The sequence below is a fragment of the Balaenoptera physalus genome (assembly GCF_965194825.1).
Source record: "Balaenoptera physalus genome assembly, chromosome: 2".
In the NCBI taxonomy this organism is placed as follows: domain Eukaryota; kingdom Metazoa; phylum Chordata; class Mammalia; order Artiodactyla; family Balaenopteridae; genus Balaenoptera; species Balaenoptera physalus.
In genome coordinates, this window is record NC_138883.1 from 53,182,606 (window position 1) to 53,205,613 (window position 23,008).

A 23,008-nucleotide genomic window follows, 5' to 3' on the forward strand; every position below is an offset into this window, starting at 1 on the left:
ATGTTACAACAGTGGACCAAGAAAAGAAGGAACTGGATAAAAGACTAAAATAAAGGGGAGCTTGATGAGATCAGAGAAGAATGTAACATCATAAATAATACAGCTGGATAAAGAGGACATTAGAAACAGGCAAACAGAATCTACACTATGGAAAATAAATCAGTACCAAGGAGGTACTGATTTTATTTCTTACACTGAAGGGGAAAAAGATAGACATAATAGATTCTGAAACAAAAAGTCATCTTGCAAAGTGGAAAGATAAAACAAGAAAGCTGGATAAAGTTATATATACATGCATTATTTCTAAATACAATATATATGCATTATTTCTAAATATAATACTAGCAAATTGAATCAACCATAATAAGAAAATAGTAGTCCTATACCAAGTAAAATTATTCCTGTAGTATAGTCATAGTTCAACATCATGAAGTGTACTAATGTAATCTATTGCACTGAGAGAGAAATAGAGAAATATTATTTGAATATCTTGATAGATAGTAAACTATAGTGAAGATAATGTTTGAGACATAATTTATGGTTTACATACTTTAACTCATTTTAATTTTCCCAAAAAAACTTATGCTAGTTACTATTATCATCATCACTCACCTGATGAGGAAATTGAGGCAGAGAGATTAGGAGATCAAGTCAAGGTCATCCAGCTAGAAAGTGACAGCTATGATGTGAAGAATGCAGATTTTTTTGTTTAAAAATTGGGTATTCATATTTATACATTTGTGTATAATATGAATATACGTGGTCTTATGCATAATTAGACAAAATTGCTCTAAAATTCTGAAGGATAAACTACTTTACACCATACAATTGTACATATGTAGATATACGTTAAAAAAAAAACTGAAGCAACATACAGCAAAATACTAAGGAAGCTACCTCTGATTGATCAATTTAATGATGATTTTGATATTGTCTTTTCTGCTTTTCAGTATTTATGTGCAATATTCGCATAAACAAAAACATAAAATATGCAAGATATCTGATACATATGTATGTGTATCTTAACCATTAACATGATTATCTGTAAAAGTTATCAAAATGAGAGTATCTTGAAGCCATGCAATAGTAACTGGTTCCAGAGAAGTCCTGCTGCCATAAACAACTATTAAAATATCTTTTATATTAGGTAACTGTTTTCAGAAAATAGAAAAGAGTCAGGACAAGACTGAAATCTATGAAAATATGGAAAAAAGAGAAACTAATAAGGTGATCTCCATAAGAGTCCAATTCTCTGACTGAGGACAATCTCCTGACACTGGCACAAAGCCCTGAAATTCAAGTGGAATGTGGAGGTCCCACTGAGTTCAGGAGGCAGAGATCAGAGTACTGGGCAGCTGGAACAGAATCTGTAGTCAGGGTAACAGAAAGAAGGGATGCATTCAGGGTTGACTTTAAAAGACTGTAGAGGGTTTTCCATGTGTCTTTGCCTGAAGGCTAGGCTGTACTTGTGCAAGACTAGAAAACCCCAAGGCTTACAATAGGGCAGTATAGCAGTGTTTATGGAGTTGACAACAGAACACAAATGGGGAAGTCAAGGAGTCCTGGGAGAAGAACAGTAGGAAATATTGAAGTTTAAACCATTTTAGAGTGAAGAGAGCTCGTAAAAGCTCCTGGCAGCACAAAGAAAACGAGGCAGGTTCTTCCTTAGTAGTTAGAATTATGCCCTGAAGAAATATCTTCTCTAGACCTTTCCTTAAAGAGCCTAAATCTAAGCTGCAACAAGAGTCGCAGTAAAGACAGATTTGGAGGTTAGTTCCCACAAAGTCAGAGTCTAGGGCAACAATTTGGGTTTTTCGCAGATCTGCACTGTTAGTGTGAAACTAAGCCTATACAAGTTCAATATAATTTATCAGTAACTGAATAGTCTGTTAAAACAAAGCTGCTTTCTGAGAAAGATTACAGAGCTAAAGTCTCTAAAATATAATATCTCCAATGCCCATTAGTCAATAAAAATCACTAGTGGACAGAGAAATAGGAAATGTGATATGTAATCAATGAAAAGTAAAAATTAGTCCATAGAAACTAAACCAAAGAAAGTTAAACATTGGACTTAGCAGATAAAGACTTTAAAGGAGTTTTATATATATATATATATATATATATATATATATATATATATATATATATATATATATATAAATAACAGAAATGATGCTGAGTAGCCAGACACACAAAAAAGTACTTACTACATAATTGCATTAATATGATATTCTTGAAAAGGCAATAATCATCAGTTAATGAAGGAAGTCAGATCAGTAATTGTCTGGCATAGGAACAGGGGTTGTGAAGATTAACTACAAAGGAAAGTGAGGGAGCTTTCTGGTGAGATGGAAATATTCTATATCTTGACTGAGTTCATGCTTACACTATAATATATATTGATCAAATGTTATTGACTTGTACATTTAAAATGAGAGAATTTTATTGCATGTAAATTATACCTCAATAAAGTTGACTTTTTATAACGTATTTATTAAAATAATGATTGCCTAGCATTAAGGTATGAGATTTTAAAACTCACTGGGTTCAAATTCTGCCTCTGCTATTTTCTAACTGTATGGCATAAGGCAAATTACTGAATCACTCTAAGTTTTCTTATCTATAACATGGGGATAATAATATTAAATACTTCAAAAGATTGTTGAGAGGATTCATTTATCTGGAGTAAGTGTTCAACATATTGTATTATTATTATCATCATTACTATTAGCACTATGTACAGGACATGAAACTGTTGAGATATATCAAATCATGAGACAAAGCTATTCATTTTATCTTCCAATAATTCTTTAAGAAAAAAAATGAGATTTGGATGAAAAGTAGACTGAAAACGAGATGCTAACTGATGATGAAACAATTCAAGTCGAGCTTTGAGCAAGACAGTAAATGATTGCATGCTATATTAGTTTTCTGTTGCCACTCTAACAAAAATTACCACACATTTTGTGGCTAAAAACAACCACATTTATTATCTTAAAGTTCTAGAGGACAGAAATTCAAAATGAGTATAATGGGGCTAAAATCAAAACGTTAGCAGGGAGGAAGTTGAAGCTCTGCTCTGAGACTGACGTGGCCGACTGCAGGGAGCTCAATGACCCCGCAGCGACTGAGCCGCCCCCCTCGAATATATACATCTGCAGGGAGTTGAAGGGCGGGGCCCGCAGGTCCAGGTCGCCCTTGTAAAGCGTGGGCAGCACATAGCTGTGGATGGACATCTGAGACTTGTCAACGTGGCTGTCTTCACACTGAAGAAAAATAGAGAAGGAGTCAAGACGGTGGAATAGGAGGATGTGGAATTTGTCACTCCTACAAGTACATCAAGAATACATCTACAAATGGAACAGTTCTCATAGAGCACCTGCTGAACATCAGCTGAAGACTTCGGACACCTAAAGGACAAGAAAAATCCCCTCACAACCAGATAGGATGAAAGAAAGAAAAAGGAAAAGAGGCCAGCAACTCTGGCGGGAAGCTGAAGGTGAGGGGAGGTCCCCACACTCAGGAAAAACTCCCTCATAATGGGGAAATCATCTGGGACAGAAAAGGACCTTTGAGGGATCAAAGGAGAACACAGAGAATGGTCTGTGGAAGGCAGGACAAAGTAAGAACTGCACACATGGTCTACACCACAGCTCTGCACATTCCGGCCTGGGTCTTGAGCCACCTGTTGCGAAGGGGGCTGGGTGCTGGAAAGTGGGTTTTGGAGTGTGAACCCAGGGAAGGGACAGCTGTTGGCTGTGAAAAGACAGCCTGAAGGGACAGGAGTAAGGAGCTCCACAACCAGGAAAGTCTGCGGAAAAAGCCCGGGACATCGTAGAAGCAAGGGGTCATTGTTGAGTGGTGGCCAAGGGAGTGAAGCTGCCATTATAACCCCTTTCCCCACCTGCCAGCTTCTTCAGCCTCTGTGGGCACTGGGAGGGGCTTCCATCTGAACAGGCCCACCCACCCCTTGGGCCAGGGTCTCCTCTGCCCATGTGGGCTCCGGGGGCCTGAGCGCTGCCCATCCCAAAGCCTCCTTGGGAATCAGCCCTGGGTGCCCTTGCCTGGGTCAAGAGTCCACCAATGCTGGCTGTGGCTGAGTGCTAAAGTATGGAGTTGGAAGAACAGATCTGGGGAGAGGAGGGCTGTTGGCTGCATGGATAGAGCAGAGGGGATGGGAGTGAGGGGATGCATGGCTGGGAATGCCCCTAGAGGAAGCGTGATATGCCTGGAAAACAAGGCACCATCATTGAGAGGCACGAGGGGGGTGGGGGACAGGCACCCCCACCCACCAGCTCCTGCCTCCGTGGGCACTGGGAGGGGCTCCCACCAGAGCGAGCATGCCATAGTCTGTTGCAACTGCCTGCCAGACCCCACCGTGACTGGCAGCTAGCATACACCCCAATTGTGGCCACCATATGCCTCCTCAGCCGGAGTGAGTGAGTGTGCCCCAAGCAGCTGCTGCTTTCACTCCCTCTCGCCTGGGCAAGGAACAGATGCCTGAGGGTGGCACACATGCAGAGGTGTCAAAACCAAAGTTGAGTCCTAGGGGTGGTACAACTAAGGAAGAGGAATGGAGATTTTTCTGTGCAGCTGCACAAGCCTCACATTAAATCCCAGAGATTGGCTGGGTAAATCCTGCATCTGTGGAATACCTGAATAGACAACGAGTGTTCCCACAATTGAAACCAGTCTAGCCTTCGCAGCAGTGGACTTTGGGGGCAAGTACACATGGGAGTCGGGCCAGGTCAGAGTCTGAGCTGGCCCCACAGTGCCCACAGCGGGTCCACAGACTTACCTAGAGGTATTAGAAGGCCTCCTGGGGAGGTGGGGATTGGCTCTGGCTCACTGTGGGAGCCAGGACACTGACAGAGGAGGCCCCAGGAAAATATTCTTATTACTGTTATTCTTTTTGTGTTGGTTTCATTTTGGTCGGTTCTTGGTGTTGTTGCTTTTATTATTTTTTATCTTTTATTTAAAATTTTTATTTTTATTTATTTTTATTTTTTAATATATATCTTTTTATTTTTCTATTTTTATTTTACTTTTTTATTGTTTCATGGGTTTTTTCTTGTTCTTGTTCTTTGTTTTTATCTTTATTTTTTTTAATTGTTTTTATGCATATATTTTTCCTTCACTTTTTTTGTTTGCTTTCTGTTTTTGTTTTATTTTTCATATTTTCTTTTGTTAGTTTAGTCATTATTGACTGTTCTCATTTTTGAATTCTTTTGTTGTCTTGATTTTTTTTTTTTAATTTTTCTTTTTTTCTTTTTTCTGTGCGTTTGTTGCTGCTGGCTGTTTGCTGTTGTTTTTGGTATGTCTTGGGTTTTGTTTGTCTGTTTGTTTGGTTTTTGTTTTGGTTTTCTTTCTTTTTTCTCTGGTTGCCCTGTGCAACTTGAGGGCTCTTGTTTCTCCAGCCAGAGGTCAGGCCTAGGCCTCCAGAGTGGGAGCACTGAGTCGAAGATGCTGGACCTCCAGAGACTTCCTGGTCCCAGGGAATATTAATCAGTGTGTGTGCTCCTGGAGGTATGCATATAAACACCAGGACCTGGCCCCGCACAACTGCCTGTAGGCTCCAGTGCTGGACACCTCATGCCAAACAACCAGCAAGACAGGAACAAAGACCCACTCATCAGCTGATAGGCTGCCTAAAGTCTTACTAAGCTCACAGACACCCCAAAACACACCACCTGATGTATCCCTGCCCTTCAGAGGGGAAAGACTCAGCTCACCCACCAGAGCACAGTCCCTCCCACCAGGAAACGTACATGAGCCCCTGGACCAACCTCACTCACCAAGGGGCAGATGACAGAAACGAGGAATTTCGACCCTGCAGCCTGCAAAAAGGAGACCATAAATGCAGTAGGTTAGACAAAATGAGATGACACAGAAATATGTTGCAGATGAAGGAGTGAGGTAAAATCCCACAAGACCAAATAAATGAAGAGGAAATAGGCAATCTACCTGAAAAAGAATTCAGAGTAATGATAGCAAAGATGATCCAAGATCTTGGAAATAGAATGGAGGCACAGATGGAGAAGATACAAGAAGTGTTTAACAAGGACCTAGAAGAACTAAAGAACAAACAATCAGTGATGAACAACACAGTAACTGAAATGAAAACTAAACTAGACGGAATCGAATAACTGAGGCAGAAGAACAGGTAAGTGAGCTGGTAGATAGAATGGTGGAAATAACTGCCAAAGAGCAGAATAAAGAATAAAGAATGAAAAGAAATGAGGACAGTCTCAGAGACCTCTGGGACAACATTAAACACACCAACATTCAAATTATATGCATCCCAGAAGAAGAAGAGAAAGGGAAAGGGCCTGAGAAATATTTGAAATAGTCGAAAATTTCCCTAACATGGGAAAGTAAATAGTCAATCAAGTCCAGGAAGCACAGAGACTCCCATACAGGAAAAATCCAAGGAGAAACACACCAAGACACATATTAATCAAACTATAAAAAATTAAATACGAAGAAAAAATATTAAAAGCAAGCGAAAAGCAACAAATAACATACAAGGGAATCCCCGTAAGATTAACAGCTGATCTTTCAGCAGAAACTTTACAAGCCAGAGGGAGTGGCAGGACATATTTAAAGTGGTGAAAGGGAAAAACCTACAACCAAGATTACTCTACCCAGCAAGGGTCACATTGAGATTTGACAGAGAAATTAAAACCTTTACAGACAAGCAAACGTTAAGAGAATTCAGCACCACCAATCCAGCTTTACAAAAAATGCTAAAGGAACTTCTCTAGGCAGGAAACACAAGAAAAGGAAAAAACCTACAAAAAAACCCCAAAACAATTAAGAAAATGGTAATAGGAACATACATATCGATAATTACCTTAACGGTAAGTGGATTAAATGCTCCAACCAAAAGACACAGACTGGCTGAATGGGTACAAAAACAAGACCTATATATATGCTGTCTACAAGAGACCCACTTCAGACCTAAGGACACATAGAGCTGAAAGTGAGGGATGGAAAAAGATATTCCATGCAGATGGAAATCAAAAGAAAGCTAGAGTAGCAATACTCATATCAGATAAGACAGACTTTAAAGAGACAAGGAAGAACACTACATAATGATCAAGAGGTCAGTCCAAAAAGAAGATATAACAATTATAAATACTTATGCACCCAACATAGGAACACCTCAATACGTAAGGCAAAGGCTAACAGCCATAAAAGGGGAAATTGACAGTAACACAATAATAGGGGGAACTTTAACACACCACTTACACAAATGGACAGATCAACCAGACAGAAAATAAATAAGGAAACACAAGCTTTAAATGACACAGTAGACTAAATAAAATTGATTGATAGTTATAGGACATTCCGCCCAAAAGTGGCAGAATACACTTTCTTCTCAAGTGCTCACAGAACGTTCTCCAGGATAGATCACATCTTGGGTCACAAATCAAGCCTTGGTAAATTTAAGAAAACAAATCATATTAGGCATCTTTTCCGACCACAGCACTATGAGATTAGAAATCAATTACAGGAAAAAAAAAAACTGTAAAAAATACAAACACATGGAGGCTAAACAGTACACAACTAAATAACCAAGAAATCACTAACGAAATCAAAGAGGAAATCAAAAAATACCTAGAAATCAATGACAATGAAAACACGATGACCCAAAACCTATGGGATGCAGCAAAAGCAGTTCTAAGAAGGAAGTTTATAACAATAAAACCCTACCTCAAGAAACAAGAAAAATCTCAAACAACCTAACATTACACCTAACGCAACTGGAGAAAGAAGAACAAACAAAACACGAAGTCAGTAGCAGGAAAGAAATCATAAAAAGCAGAGCAGAAATAAATAGAAACAGAAAACAATAGCAAAGATCAATAAAACTAATAGCTGGTTCTCTGAGCAGATAAACAAAATTGAAAAACCTTTAGCCAGACTCATTAAGAAAAAAAGGGAGAGGACTGAAATCAATAAAATTAGAAATGAAAAAGGAGAGGTTACAACTGACACCACAGAAATACAAAGGATCATAAGTGACTACTACAAGCAGTTATATGCCAATAAAATGGACAACCTGGAAGAAATGGACAAATTCTTAGAAAAGTACAAACTTCCAAGACTGAACCAGGAAGAAATAGAAAATTTGAAAAAACCAATCACAAGTAATGAAATTGAAACTGTGACTAAAAATCTTCCAGCAAACAAAAGTCCAGGACCAGATGGCTTCACAGGCGAATTCTATCAAACATTTAGAGAAGAGCTGACACCTATCCTTCTCAAACTCTTCCAAAAAATTACAGAGGGAGGAACACTCACAAACTCGTCCTACAAGACCACCATCACCCTGATGCCAAAACCAGACAAAGATATTACAAAAAAAGAAAACTACAGGCCAATATCACTGATGAACATACACACAAAAATTCTCAATAAAATACTATCAAACCAAATCCAACAACACATTGAAAGGAACATATACCATAATCAAGTGGAATTTATCCCAGGGTTGCAAGGATTCTTCAATATATGCAAATCAATCAATGTGATACACCATATTAACAAACTGAAGAATAAAAACCATAAGATCATCTCAATAGATGCAGAAAAAGCTTTTGACAAATTTCAGCATCCATTGATGATAAAAACTATCCAAAAAGTGGGCAAAGAGGGAACCTACCTCAATATAATAAAAGCCATATATGACAAATGCATAGCAAACATTCTCAATGGTGAAAAACTGAAAGTGTTTCCTCTAAGATTAGGAAGAAGACAAGGGTGTCCACTCTTGCCACTATTATTCAATATAGTTTTGGAAGTCTTAGGCATGGCAATCAGAGAAGAAAAAGAAATAAAAGGAATCCAAATTGGAAAAGAAGAAGTAAAACTGTCACTGTTTGCAGATGACATGATACTATACATAGAGAATCCCAAAGATGCTACCAGAAAACTACTAAAGCTAATCAGTGAATTTGGTAAGGTTGCAGGGTATGAAATTAATGCACAGAAATCTCTTTCATTCCTATACTAACAATGAAAGATCAGAAAGAGAAATTAAGGAAACAGTCCCATTTACCATTGCAACAAAAAGAATAAAATACCTAGGAATAAACCTACCTAGAGGAGACAAAAGACCTGTATGCAGAAAACTATAAGATACTGATGAAAGAAATCAAAGACAACACAACCAGATGGAGAAATATACCATGTTCTTGGATTGGAAGAATCAATATTGTGAAAACGACTCTACTACCCAAAGCAATCTATAGATTCAGTGCAATCCCTATCAAATTACCAGTGGCATTTTTCACAGAACTAGAACAAAAAATTTTACAATTTGTATGGAAACACAAAAGACCCCGAATAGCCAAAGCAGTCTTGAGAAAGAAAAATAAAGCTTGAGGAATCAGGCTCCCTGACTTCACACTATAGTACAAAGCTACAGTAATCAAGATAGTATGACATTGGCACAAAAACAGAAATATAGACCAATGGTACAGGATAGAAAGCCCAGAGGTAAACCCATGCACATATGGTCACCTTATTTTTGATAAAGGAGGCAAGAATATAGAATGGAGAAAAGACAGCCTCTTCAATAAGTGGTGCTGGGAAAACTGGACAGCTACATGTAAAAGAATGAAATTAGAACACTTCCTAACACCATACACAAAAATAAACTCAAAATGGATTAAAGACCTAAATGTAAGGCCATACACTATAAAACTCTCAGAGGAAAACATAGGCAGAACGCTCTGTGACATAAATCACAGCAAGATCCTTTTTGATCCACCTCCTAGAGAAATGGAAATAAAAACAAAAATAAACAAATGGGACCTAATGAAACTTAAAAGCTTTTGCACAGCAAAGGAAACCATAAATGAGACGAAAAGACAACCCTCAGAATGGGAGATCTTCTGCCCATTTTTGGTTTGGGCTGTTTGTTTTTTTGATATTGAGCTGCATGAGCTGCTTGCAAATTTTGGAGATTAATCCTTTGTCAGTTGCTTCATTTGCAAATACTTTCTCCCATTCTGAGGGTTGAGTACTCAGAAGACTTTTGCCTCAGTCTTCTGAGGGAACCCTCATGCACTGTTGGTGGGAATGTAAATTGATACAGCCACTATGGAAAACAGTATGGAAGTTCCTTAAGAATCGAAAAATAGAACTACCATATGACCCAGCAATCCCACTCCTGGGCATATACCCAGAGAAAACCGTAATTTGAAAAGACACATACACCCCAGTGTTCATAGCAGCACTATTTACAATAGCCAGGACATGGAAGCAACCTAAATGTCTATTGACAGAGGAATGGATAAAGAAGATGTGGTACATATATACAATGGTCTATTACTGAGCCATAAGAAGAAACAAAATTGTGTCATTTGTAGAGACGTGGATGGACCTAGAGAGTGTCATACAGAGTGAAGTAAGTCAGAGAAAAACAAATATATATTAACTCATATTTGTGGAATCAAGAAATATGATATAGATGATCTTATTTGCAAAGGAGAAATAGAGAACAGATGAATGGATACCAAGGGGGAAATGGGGGTGGGTGGGAGGAATTAGTAGATTGGCATTGACATGTATACACTATTGATACTATGTATAAAATAGACAACTAATGAGAACATACTGTATAGCACAGGGAACTCTACTTAGTGTACTGTGGTGACCTAAATGGGAAGGAAATCCAAAAAAAAAGGGAATATGTGTATATGTATAGCTGATTCATTTTTCTGTACAGTAGAAACTAACACAACATTGTAAAGCAACTATACTCCAATAAAAATTAATTAAAAAACAAAACAAAAACAAAGATGTCAGCAGGGCTGCTCCCTTATGAAGGCTCTAGGGGAGAATCTGTCTACTTGTCTTTTCTAGCTTCTAGAGACTAACTGTATTCAGCTTGTGGCTCCTCACTTCATCTTCAAAACCAGCAATGTTGCAGCTTATCTGTCTTTCACATGACCTTCTCTCCTGTATCAAATCTCCTTCTCCCTCCATCTTAGAAAGAAAGATATATGTGATAATATTTAGGACCCACTCAGGTTATTTGGAATAATCTTCCCATCTCAAAATTCTTAATCACATCTGTTAACTCTCTTTTGCCATATAAGATAACATTCACAGGTTCTAGGGATTAAGATGTGATCATTTCTGGAGACCTGCCACATATGCCAAGTGTCCTAAGAGCAAGATTGGAAATGAGAGGGGAAGAGAAGAGGAGACAGTGGAGTGTTCTGTGAAATTTCATTTTTAATAATTTACAAGTGTTCAGTCAAGAAGAAACAAACATGAAGCCAAAGCAAATATACAAAATAAAATTTCATTGTTATTTTTAGGTGTTTTAAATGTTTATCTACGTTTGAAAGGGCAGACAACGATAGAGAATCCACTGTGGTCTTCAAGTGGGAATAAAGGACAACGATGGAATGAGGCACATGTTAATATATATCCAATTACTTCATTTCAGGTAAGAAAAGAACAATCATGTCTGCGGATATATTTTTGCACTTGAGCATAATGTTAAAGGCAGATCTTGAGCAAAATTAGAATGCGTATGCAAAAAGTCTGACATGAGCATCACAAAAATCACATGATTAAGTTTCCCTTTAGTTCTAAAAGTTGTTTTATAAAGAGAAAATGTCCTTTTCTTTTATTAATTAACATCTATCAAGTAATATGTTTGAATAATTGTCTATCCGAATTCAAGTGATTTGCCTGGAGAAAACGTAATTCGTTTCTATAAAATCATATGTGTGTATTTTTTTCCTTGAAGACAAACAACATAGATTCTTATAATAAAGGAAGCTGGATAATCAATTCTCAATTAATCTCTTTGAATTTTACTTGATGGAATTTTGTATACTTTAGTAAAATGTGTCTCTTTGAGGTAATGTCATTTTAGTAATTTATTACTTTGATTATCAAAGTTAGAGAACTTTAAACAAGTTACTTTTATTTGTTTTTATATAGAAAAGAAGAAAGGCTTAGATAGGATTAAGAGAATTAGCTGCAAATATATAACAAGAATTTTAATGATTATAGCAATGGTCATCATGGCTAGAAAAAATTTTTCATAAACTATTTTAGTGGAGAAAATAATATAGTTTTAGTGATTTTAGTAACTTTATATATGTATTTTATATACTCAGGCTGAGTATGTTTTTCTACTGGGGATTTCTTAATTTCATTTCATGGCATTTAGTAAGGGTATAGAAATTCAGAGAGCTTCAATTATGCCAATTTTCAGTTGGTGGAATGCTCTCTTCTTGTAACTTAATCTATAAAATTCTAATGACTGATTTAGAAATTACACTTCTAAAACTAACAAGGATGATAAAAATGCATTCAGTTGTTCACTCTGGTAAAGAATAACAGAGTAAGTCCTAGCTGATTATCTACAAACACATAAAAGCAACTCAATTCACAGATCCTAGTAATTATTTTGTTTCTATGAAGAATAAAATAGTTGAATAAAAAAAAATAAAATAAGTTGAATAGAGAATAAAAAAGAATAAGAGAGAATAAAGAAGTTGAATCTATAGCAACATATCATTAAACCAAATTAAACTGGGAAGACAGAATTCCAAAGCATTACTGATAAAAGTAACCTTAATATTAAAATGTACATACCTCTATAGGCAGCAAAGAACCTTTCTTTCTAAAAAAATGATGTTCTTCTAGACACATTTTTGCTTCCTATGTCACTGCCTTACTAACACAAAATTTTTAAGCCAAAAACATATAAAGTAAGTATTTAAGGGACTAGTTATATTAATGTTTCCTTCAGGATAATCCTTTATTGCCATAGGCATCAATTCAGTAAATATTTATTGAGTACCTTCAAGACAATCATTTATTGTCACAGACAACAGTACAATAAATACTTATTGAGCTACTATTGTGTGCCAGGCACATTGCTAGACATGAAGATTTCATAGTGATTGTTTACCACAGATTGATGGAAATACACATCTAAACACATATATCACATACTGTAATAATTGCAGTAATAGAAATATGCACAAGTTTCTATAAGCACACCTAATCAACAAGAAGAGTATGGAGGAGAGTCAAGAGAAGCCTGTTACATGGGGTGAAACCTGAAGAGAGGGATTGCAAAGTAGGAAAAGGTCTAATATTAATATTGCAGCAGAGCTCAGAGTAAACCAAGACATGGAGGTCATACATCACAGGATTTGTCAGAGAAACAGAGAGACGTTTATCTGGAATTTGGTACACAAAAATAGATCAAAGACTGATGTGAGATGAGGTTAAGGAACCTCAAGAGCATAGGCACTGGGGAGTTATGGAAAGATTTTACTCAGGGGATGACATGGTGCGTCACTTAGCTTGTTGTATGGAAGATGATTCAAGGAGATAAAATCGGGCCAGCAAACCAGTTAGGACACTCATAAAATCCACATAAAGGATATTGAAAGGAAAAACTAGGGAAGTGGTATAAAGAAAAGAGGATGGTTTCAAGATATACTTAGGTATAAAAACTAGCAGAACATTTTTATGTTGGGAATTTGGGAAGTAGCCATGAATGACCAAGAAGCTTCTAACTGGGGTGTCTTGAGTAATGTCTGTTACTTTATCCATTACCTTAAATAACAAAAAGAGGAAAAGAGACAGGCTTCAGGGATGATTGTGGTTACTTCTATTTTGGACATGTTAATATAAAATGCCTGTGGAATATCCTCTTAAAGATGTGCAGAAGGTTATTGCATATGTTTTCCTGAAGCTTTGGGGACAAACATTTTTGTAGGTCATTAGGCTGTATGTGCTGCGTAAAACTCTGGGAGTGGTTGATATTTCCAAGGAAAAGTGTACATATGTAAACAGTGATTAAAGGCAGTGGAACCACACAGAACACTAACCAATCATTAACATGAACTGTGGAAGAGGAGCTTGATCCTAAGTAGTATTTTTTAGTTATAAGGAAGGAGATGGAGGAAAGTTTGGTGCTCGCAGAATTTAAAGACTGTGATTCTCAAATTGGAAAGCAGGTCAAGTCCAGTAGACTCGTCATTACAGAGAGTGCCCACTCTTAAGAAATTTGCATAAGGTGGTAAGGAAATTGCGAAAACCACCATCTTATCTAAAATTATTTCACTGTTCACAGTTAATAGAATAACCTACTGTCTTCACATTCACTAATCATTTCTTTTGCAATGTCTAATGTGCTTTCAGCCCTACTCAGTGTATTTTTCATCTCAGCCATTATACTTTCCATCTCTGTAAGTTCAATTTGAGTCTTTTTTAAAAATACATTTCATGTCTTAAGTTAATGTTTTGAACCTATTAAATCCAATTATAATAACTGTCTAATGTCATTGTCTGCTAACGATATCATCTGTGCCAGTTCTTGGTTGGTTTTGATTGACTGATGTTTTCTCATCTTTACAAGTCATTATTTTCCTGCTCCTTTACATGTCTGGTAGTCTGACTGGGTGTCAGACATTGTAAATTTTACCTTCATAGTTGCTGGGTACTTTTGTGTTTCTTTATTCTTGAGCTCATTTGTGGATGTAGTTTAGTTACTTGGAAACAGTTTGGTAATTTTTATTCCTGCTTTTAAGATTTGTTACATGAGACTAGAATGGTGTTTGATATCAGGCTGATTATTTCTCAATACTGAGGCAAAAGTCTTCTGAGTACTCTACCCAATGCCTCATGAATTATGAGGTTTCCCAAGTTCTGTGTTAGCTGGGCACTGTTACATTAAATGCGTCCCCCTGGGTCTTTCCCAGGTCTTAGTTTCCTCACATTCAAGGCCTGATCAGGACTTTGCTGAATACTTGAGGGGTACCCTCTGCAGATGTCTCTTTCTCTGCAATTCTTTCTTGGCTGGTATTCTACCCTGCATATTCTAGCTGCCTTGGATTCCTTGGACTCTCAGCTCTATCTCCTCAACCCAGATTTTCTACCAGGATCTACCTTTGTTCTGCTTTCACCATAGTCTATAAATTCTGTGTAGGGCAGTCATAGGGCAAACCTTGTTTGATTTCTATCACTCAGGGTTCACTGTTCTTCATTACCTGATGTCTAGTGTCCTGAATACCATTCTTTCATATACTTTGTCCGGTTATTTGGTTGTTTCAGTTGGGAAGATAAATCTGGTTTCTGTTACTCTAACCTGGCTGGAAGCCAATCAAAAAATGAAGATTTTGAATCAATGAATTTCTAAACTATTTAAATTACCAATGGGAAATGAAGATAAATAAAACCATATTTTTATACTGGATCTCTAGGTTCTTATTTCTCTGAGATATTTCTAGGTCCATTGGCTAAGGACTTTCATTTCATAAATCTTGATTGTTCAAGGAAATGCAACTGCACCATCCTACCCCATTTTTTAAATTTAATTTTGTTTTCAAGTTTCTTGTTGTTTTCAACTTTTTTCAGACAAAGTATTTTTTTCCTCAAAAGTCATTTATAAACTATCAAGCTTTTCAAAAATCTTGCTTTGGTGTGTGATGCCTACCAGAAAAGCATGGCAAAGAAAAGTATGGAATATATTACTGTACAGATTAAGTTGTGAGAAGTTTTAACATTATTCAGATGTAGATTTGTGGCATCCTAGAATGTCTTTAATTCAAGTGGAAAGGTTATCTCTTACCTCTTGGAATTTTAAATGAAATATAAGTGATTTTGAGACTCTGTTACATTGATACATTTTATGTTTTGTTTGGAGTTGTATGCCTTCAAATAAGTTTGATCCATAAACCCTTTAAAAAAACAACCACTTGCAAAGTTCTTTGTCTAAGTGTGTCCAGTTAGTTTGCTTAGCTGAAAATCAAATTATTGTGTAGTACTTTTTCAGGCAAATAGAAGTTTTCTCCTACTGAAATGTCTTTTGGGGCTCTTTTTCTAGAATTAATATAGCATGATCGGTGCTTGTGAGGAAAATATATTTAGCTGGATTCAGAAGGATCTGGGAAAAAATTTCCAAAAAAGTAAAATTAATATAGTGTTAGTCTTAGAATGTCACTTTTATTTTATATCCTACACCAAGGAAAATATTTAACTATCCTTTTAAATGCTTTACTTCTTTCACAGTACATTTCAAATGTTTTGTGAGGGAAAAGTATAGAGACATTATAACACCGTCTCTACATTTTCTTAGGTATAGGTGAAAAGAATTCTGTAGATCTTCTTATATCCTCATTTAAAGATTTGAAAGTACGTTTTGAGACAATTTATCTTAAATCACACAAATCCTTAACATTAAATAGGGATTGGAAAAGAGATTATAATGCTCTCATTACATCATGCTGCCTTTATATATTTCTATGAATAATAATAATCCAAAAAATATCGTCCTCCTTAGTAGACATTACATGCTCGTATAGATACATATCTGACATTCTAAGCCAAATTCCGGAGCAATTATAGACATGATGATGGCTCCTGAAGTAACTATTGAAAATATTTTCTAATTGCAATTCACAATGCGATCTAGTTCTTCTGTTTTTGCCAACAGTCAAAATCTCATGTTATTATTTCAGATTAGAAGCTTTGACAACCAGCTGACATTTATCCAGCAAGCTGAACTGGCAGTCTTGTGAAGTTAAACTCACTGTTAATATTTATATAGTTTCTCCAGAGAAAAGCTTAGGCAACTCACCTGGTTTATTATGTTACCTCTCTTCAAATCTCTTCTGTACTGGTTAAGGATAGTTCTGCTCTTTGCTGGTAAGAGGGAAAAAAAAAAAAAAGATAGTTTAATTATTTGCTGAACCTGTAATAAAATAAAGGTAAAATTGTTAACGTTAATAGCTATTTTCAAATTTATTCACATCCTAAAGTTTTTCCAAGTGATGTACACTGTCAGTTTTCAAACTGCATTCCAAGGCTTTGGCTTTGCCTTAGCAGTAATGATCAGAAGTGATGTCTCTCGTCAGAAAGAAAACATTTGCAGAGGCACCATTAATGTTGAAGTCATCATCAGAAGTGCATTGTAGTCTTTGACTCCCCATTTACTTTTACTCATTAGTGCTACATGTAGCTCTTCCTCCCTTTCTGAGAAATTATATTTGAACATAAGCATTTACAGCATCATCTGTATCTCCCTATATATTGACATCTATATCTACATGCTTTAAAGCATTATAAATAAATGTAAGAAACTGTCAATCGATGAATTGAAATAATTTTGTGTAGTGTAATTCTAATACAGAAATTCACATATATTTTTTAAACTCCCACTTGCATTTACCCACCAGGAATTAATTTTCTGATCATGCAGTATTTCTTGCATATTAAGTTTGCTGAATTGCAGGCACACACTGTGAAAACGTTACAATTTTAAACTTGTTTCAGTTAAGGGAAACCATTTTAAGTAAGATCAGTGTGATTATGTGTGAAGAACAGGTTTTGCATAATTTGAACCCTCTTTTTAGGAGACCTAAACGTCAACATTTTCTCCCAGAGAATCTAGATGCCATTAATTCTGTCTTCAAGGCAATTAAGCCAAATGCATTTCAGAAGTATTGAAGAGGAAAAGAACATAGTCTTATCCTTGTAATGTAACAGTAGTCAGAATCATGATGGTACTTCATTAAAATATGACATATTTAACCTATTAAACTAGAGAGCATTTCTTCTCTGAGTGAATGTAATTCAGACTTTTTTCATTGCATACAGATCACATCTTCCAAGTTGAGATACATCATATTATAATGGACTGTTATAGTTTCTCATCTTTGTATGTGAGAAAAAAGATGTTTGTCACCAAGGATTTATTTTTAAAAGCACTTGAAAGTTTGGCCAAGGTACATTATTTAAATTTAATACCTATGCATTTTATTTCTGTTATCTATCTCATAGTCAATAACAATATAAGGAGAAAATACCCCTCTAGGTCTTCATCTCGAAGCCGTTTATAAGTCTATTAGAATCTATAAAATTGTGTTATAATAATTCTAGTTGGAATTCAGAGCATAAACAGAACAATGCAATAAATATTTCTTTGTGATAGTCAAATGAGTTAAAAAACAATCTATATCTTCCCAATAACAAAGCTGCTATGGAAATTAAAAGGAAACAAACCAACAACTACAGAGTACCTTTTTCTTTCTTCATGTTCAAATAGGACCCTGAGGAAGACTACGGTATTTCTCTAGCCTATTGGATTGGATTCCCTATCATCACAAGATTTCAAATATATATTAAAAGTACCAATTATATAACTGTACCAAGAGTTTGATTGTCAAAAGTTATTTTTATCATCCCAGTAATAACTATTACTAATTCTCTGATTTATTTCCACACAATAACTAAAACACTGCTACACTTGGAAAGTAATCAAATTGCTTTATTCAGTGACAAACTGTATTATCTATAGTTGTGTAGATAAATGTAAATAATAGATTTACAAATCAGTCAGCTTTTATTACTGTAACACTTCATCAGGATCACCGAGGGATGAAGTATTCATATAAAAGAATGTTCTAGATAGAGGCAGCCCTCTGTACATATGACAGTTCAACTTTTGTTGATTTGTATTTCTGCTGTTCAGCTAACTACACATTTGCGGTCAACATATTGCCAGTAGGCAGGCAGCACACATATTAAATTCCATCAGTCAATCTACTCTCTGACGTTTACCACCAAAGTCTCCCCAGCACTCCCTCTCAATCTGACCACAAAAGAAGGGTGGCAGCATCCTTCACAACCTCGCTGCTTCAAGACTTTTGTTTTTAGCACAAGCCTAGGTTCAGCCTTGGGTTTTTGATCAAGCTGCACAGCAAGGCAGAAAGAAGGAAAGAAAAAGAAAATTAGTAGGAAAAGTGTTTAATACTTTAAAGTCAGTAACAGAAGTTTTGAAATGCTTTGAGCAATGGCAAGATCATTCCAGGGAAAGAAGCTTTGAAAAGTTCAGGAATGATTTTGAAGATTTAGACATTTTAATTTTTATTTTTAAAATAATGCCATTATTTTATATTGACACTTATCTCCAGGTAACAGCAACTTATTAAGTGAAAATAATCGTGTACTTTAAATAAGAAAAACTGTGGATCATTTTATTGTCTACTCGCCTCTACATACCTAAGATGGAAAAATCCATGTCTCTCAAGCGTGTTCCTCCAGCATCCTTCCCAATGCAAGGATTATGACTTAAGCTTCATCTGTTTAGATTTCAAGTGTGAGCAAGTGCAGAACATTCTAACCTACCCGTATTAGCCTTTTCACCAACATCTCACTTCCCACACAAATCATACTGGAATGCAATCCTCTTATCTTTGCCATGGCCACATTACAAACCCTGTATTCTGTTCTACAAGCAGTGTTTACTCCCTTTCTCTTTCTACTCCACCTCTTAAAATTAAAACTCTTGGTGATTGAGGCAGTTTCCTCTTCACCATACCAAATTTTTCTGACTAATACATTCTTATTCCTGCTTCCCTCCAGAATTAAACTGGACTGGGAGGAAGAAATCTACCATTTTCTTCCTTTCAATCCTTTAAAAGACCTGCATAAAAGAAAAATTTGTGATGACAGCCCTCCACTTTCATTCAGTAAAGTATTAGTCTTGGGGGCAAAGTGGAAAATATTTCTTTTTGTGGAATCAGACACTTATAGCATGAATCTTTGAGTTCTGACTTTCTCCAAGATAACATTCCATTCATGTTGTTATCTTCAGGAGAGAAGACTCAGCATCACATGACTGAAACTAAGAAGGGGGTGGGAATGCTATTGATTTACTCTTAACATTGATTCTCTACCAGGTAAGCAGCACATATCAAAAAAAGGAAAAAAAAAACCCAAATACTTAAAAACCCATGGTTAGGAAAAAGGCAATGCCTTCTCACAGATAGACTGCTGATAGGGGCAATTTATAATGACCCTAAAGAACCATATAATAATTGTGTATAATCATACGAAATTCAGCCTTGTTCATCTCAGCCTTGTTCAGAATAACTGAAAATAATTTTAATGTCTAACAATAACAATACATGCTGGTTAAATAAATTATGTTGCATCCATAACATGGACTATTCTGCAGCCATTAAAATGACTTCTCCTTTTCCAAATTCAGTGCTCTTGAATTTTTTTTTTTTAAGTGAGAATTTAATGTATTTTGTGCCTGATTTCTTTTTTTTTTTATTTAATTAATTAATTAATTTATTTTTTGGCTCTGTTGGGTCTTCGTTTCTGTGCGAGGGCTTTCTCTAGTTATGGCAAGCGGGGGCCACTCTTCATCACGGTGCGCGGGCCTCTCACTATCGCGGCCTCTCTTGTTGCGGAGCACAGGCTCCAGATGCGCAGGCTCAGTAGTTGTGGCTCACGGGCCTAGTTGCTCCGCGGAATGTGGGATCTTCCCAGACCAGGGCTCGAACCCATGTACCCTGCATTAGCAGGCAGATTCTCAACCACTGCGCCACCAGGGAAGCCCCAGTGCTCTTGAATTTTTATACCATTCATTTTTTTCTTTAATCTTCTCTCTTGCAATTTAAATAGTCCTCTGAGGGCTGTGTAGCCACTATCCAGATACCTTCCAAAACACCACACTAACTCAAATGCAAGTTATCATTTCCAGGCAGCCAAATTAATGCTTCATTCCTGATTCTATCTGAGGATGGAGAATTCATATACTGCCAATTTAGTTCTAAATATTTTAACTCTGGTCTGCCATTTTATTTTGGCTTCAGTGACAAGACAAATCGGATGCCTTTCAAAGAAATGGTTTTGAACACTCTTTATTAACATACTTATCTCAACATAGGTAAGCAGGAAACCCTCTCTACACAAATTAAATATAATAATAATATAATAATAAAAACTTCCCAAATCTTTTTCTCTTATCAAATTTTTTCCTATCGTGCAAATTATTCTTATCCTTAAAGACCATATTTAAGTGGCGGAAAGGACTCAATACAAAAGGTGGTAACTAATGCCTCTACTCTCCTACTTAGAGATTTCGATTGATAAAATTATGATAGCATATCAGAGAACAATGGTAGCCTTCACAAAAGTAGTGTAAGTTCTCTTAAATTCATCACAAATTTGCCTTTAAGGAGTCATATTAAGGTACTTTGAAAAACAAAAATTTTGGCATTGATAAAAACAGACTTTTACTCCGATTTGTTGCAATGAAATAAGGCTAGAAATTGTATTAAAATGCACACATTAGTTTGATGTTGAAAACAGTTATTAGGCTAATTTTTCTTCGGAAAGAACAAAGTAGGTATTTCATTTTGGTATGTAGAAATTTTTCTGGGAATATAATCACTACATGCATAGGTTATTTTTTAGTATCAAAAGAATTAAAAGGTTTTACTGGAAGCAAGGAGTAATTGTGAGATAAGACAAAATTTTAGAAGACTCTTATTTCTATAAAAATGAAATAAAACTTTGCTAATTGTCCTTATATTGACCTTGTATCTAGAATTTAGTAATAAATGGAGACTGATTTCATTCATCTATTCTTTCAACACTAATGTCTTACCTCAGTGCCAGCCACTGTTCTAGATACCGGAAATTCAAAGGTCTGCCGCTAAACACTCAACATAAGTAAACCCATAAATATCTTCAAGGGTTTAAAAACAAAGCATATGGGGAATATGATGAATTTATTCACTGTATTTGCAAGAGATCAAACAGTTTTACAGAGATGGTAAACCCTTGCTCTGTGCTTCATTAACCATAATACTGTCGCAGTGAACCCGGAACTCATTCATCATAAAATATTTCTAGAAAACCAGTGTTATGGGATATGTTTCGAAAACATTGGAGGGAATCTATTTCAGAGAAAAATTTCAGAGAAAAACTTTTCTTTACCTCTGAAAACAAAAAGTGATACGATTTATAATAGCTGCTTTTATTCTGTTATTCAATTAAGTTTAGTTTTGTTTTAAAATTGACACAGAGCTTGTAATATGGAAAACTATGCTATACAAGGAAGATCCTATTGGTTTTGTTGAGAAAGTTCATGTTTTTTGCAAGTAAGAATTCTGAAGACCATCAATAATAAATGATGCCAGGATTGTTGTCAATTTTAGGTTTGTCTCCTCGATTTCTCAATAAAAATTCATCTGCAAATCAAAGCCCTACATTTAGGTTTGTTTCATTCATATTTGTAGCTCATTTTTGAAGGTATTCGAGGTCCTGGCATAGAAGGTGACATTGCCATTGATGATGTATCAATTGCAGAAGGAGAATGTGCAAAACAAGACTTAACGACTAAGAGTAAGTGTCTCTTCTTGGATCATTTGGTGTGATGTTAAAGTAATGTAATGACTATTAAACTAATGTGGTCTAATTGTTAAAACTAATTTATTTTTAGTTTATTTAAAAATTTCCTGTGCATGAGACCCTAAAATTTTAATTATATTTTAAAATCAAAGTATGAAATCCGATGGTAGGCATTTGAACTCAGTTATTTGACCTAAAATGAAAGTAATTTTGATTTAGGTCTATGTAAGGCAAGCACACTTTGGTTTTTAATTAAGATTTTTAAATATTCTTAACTTATATTATTAATTTCAGAGGATATTTTTCACTTTTATTAAAATATTTGGCTAATCTATATACTCAGCACACATTTATATAACCATGGCTGTTTTTATTCCTCCGAGTTTATGAATGTATTTTGTAGGTCTAACTTTTGCCAACCATTTTAACAGATTCAATATTGTGAAGAGCCTTGGTATATATATTAAGTAATGGAGCAGCCTAATTCTTTTCTGGTATAATTAATCTTCTTATACCTGCATCACAATCTTGTTTAGTAATTTGGTTTCACTTTTTATTCTAGTTTGAATATTATGGTATAATGATATCTTCAAATTGTATGTTTTTCACCAAAAATCCATTTTTAGTAAAAGAGCTATAAATAAAAAATTATAACTAATGCAAAAACCATCAGAATTATGTGTTGGGCTGTTTCTTAAAATCCTCATTGTATTATTCATGTGAAGGTGAGAAATCTAAAATTATACTTATGAAAAATTCCTCTAGTTGAAGGATTTTCATAGACCCACCTAGAATCTTTAATTTTGTG

The 23,008-nt window shown here is 35.6% G+C and overlaps 1 protein-coding gene across 4 annotated transcripts in view; it reads left to right on the forward strand.

Moving 5' to 3' along the window:
• MDGA2 (MAM domain containing glycosylphosphatidylinositol anchor 2) overlaps positions 1-23,008 on the forward strand; it is an 809,247-nt gene that overhangs the window by 777,878 nt on the left and 8,361 nt on the right. For 2 of the 4 annotated variants that reach the window (XM_082452081.1, XM_082452083.1), the window contains 2 exons: positions 11,337-11,467; positions 22,089-22,194. In XM_082452081.1, coding sequence (XP_082308207.1) covers positions 11,337-11,467; positions 22,089-22,194 — 237 coding nt within the window. Of the gene's footprint in view, positions 1-11,336; positions 22,195-23,008 lie in introns of those variants that run through there. The other 2 variants (XR_014261129.1, XM_082452082.1) reach the window with 2 other exon arrangements.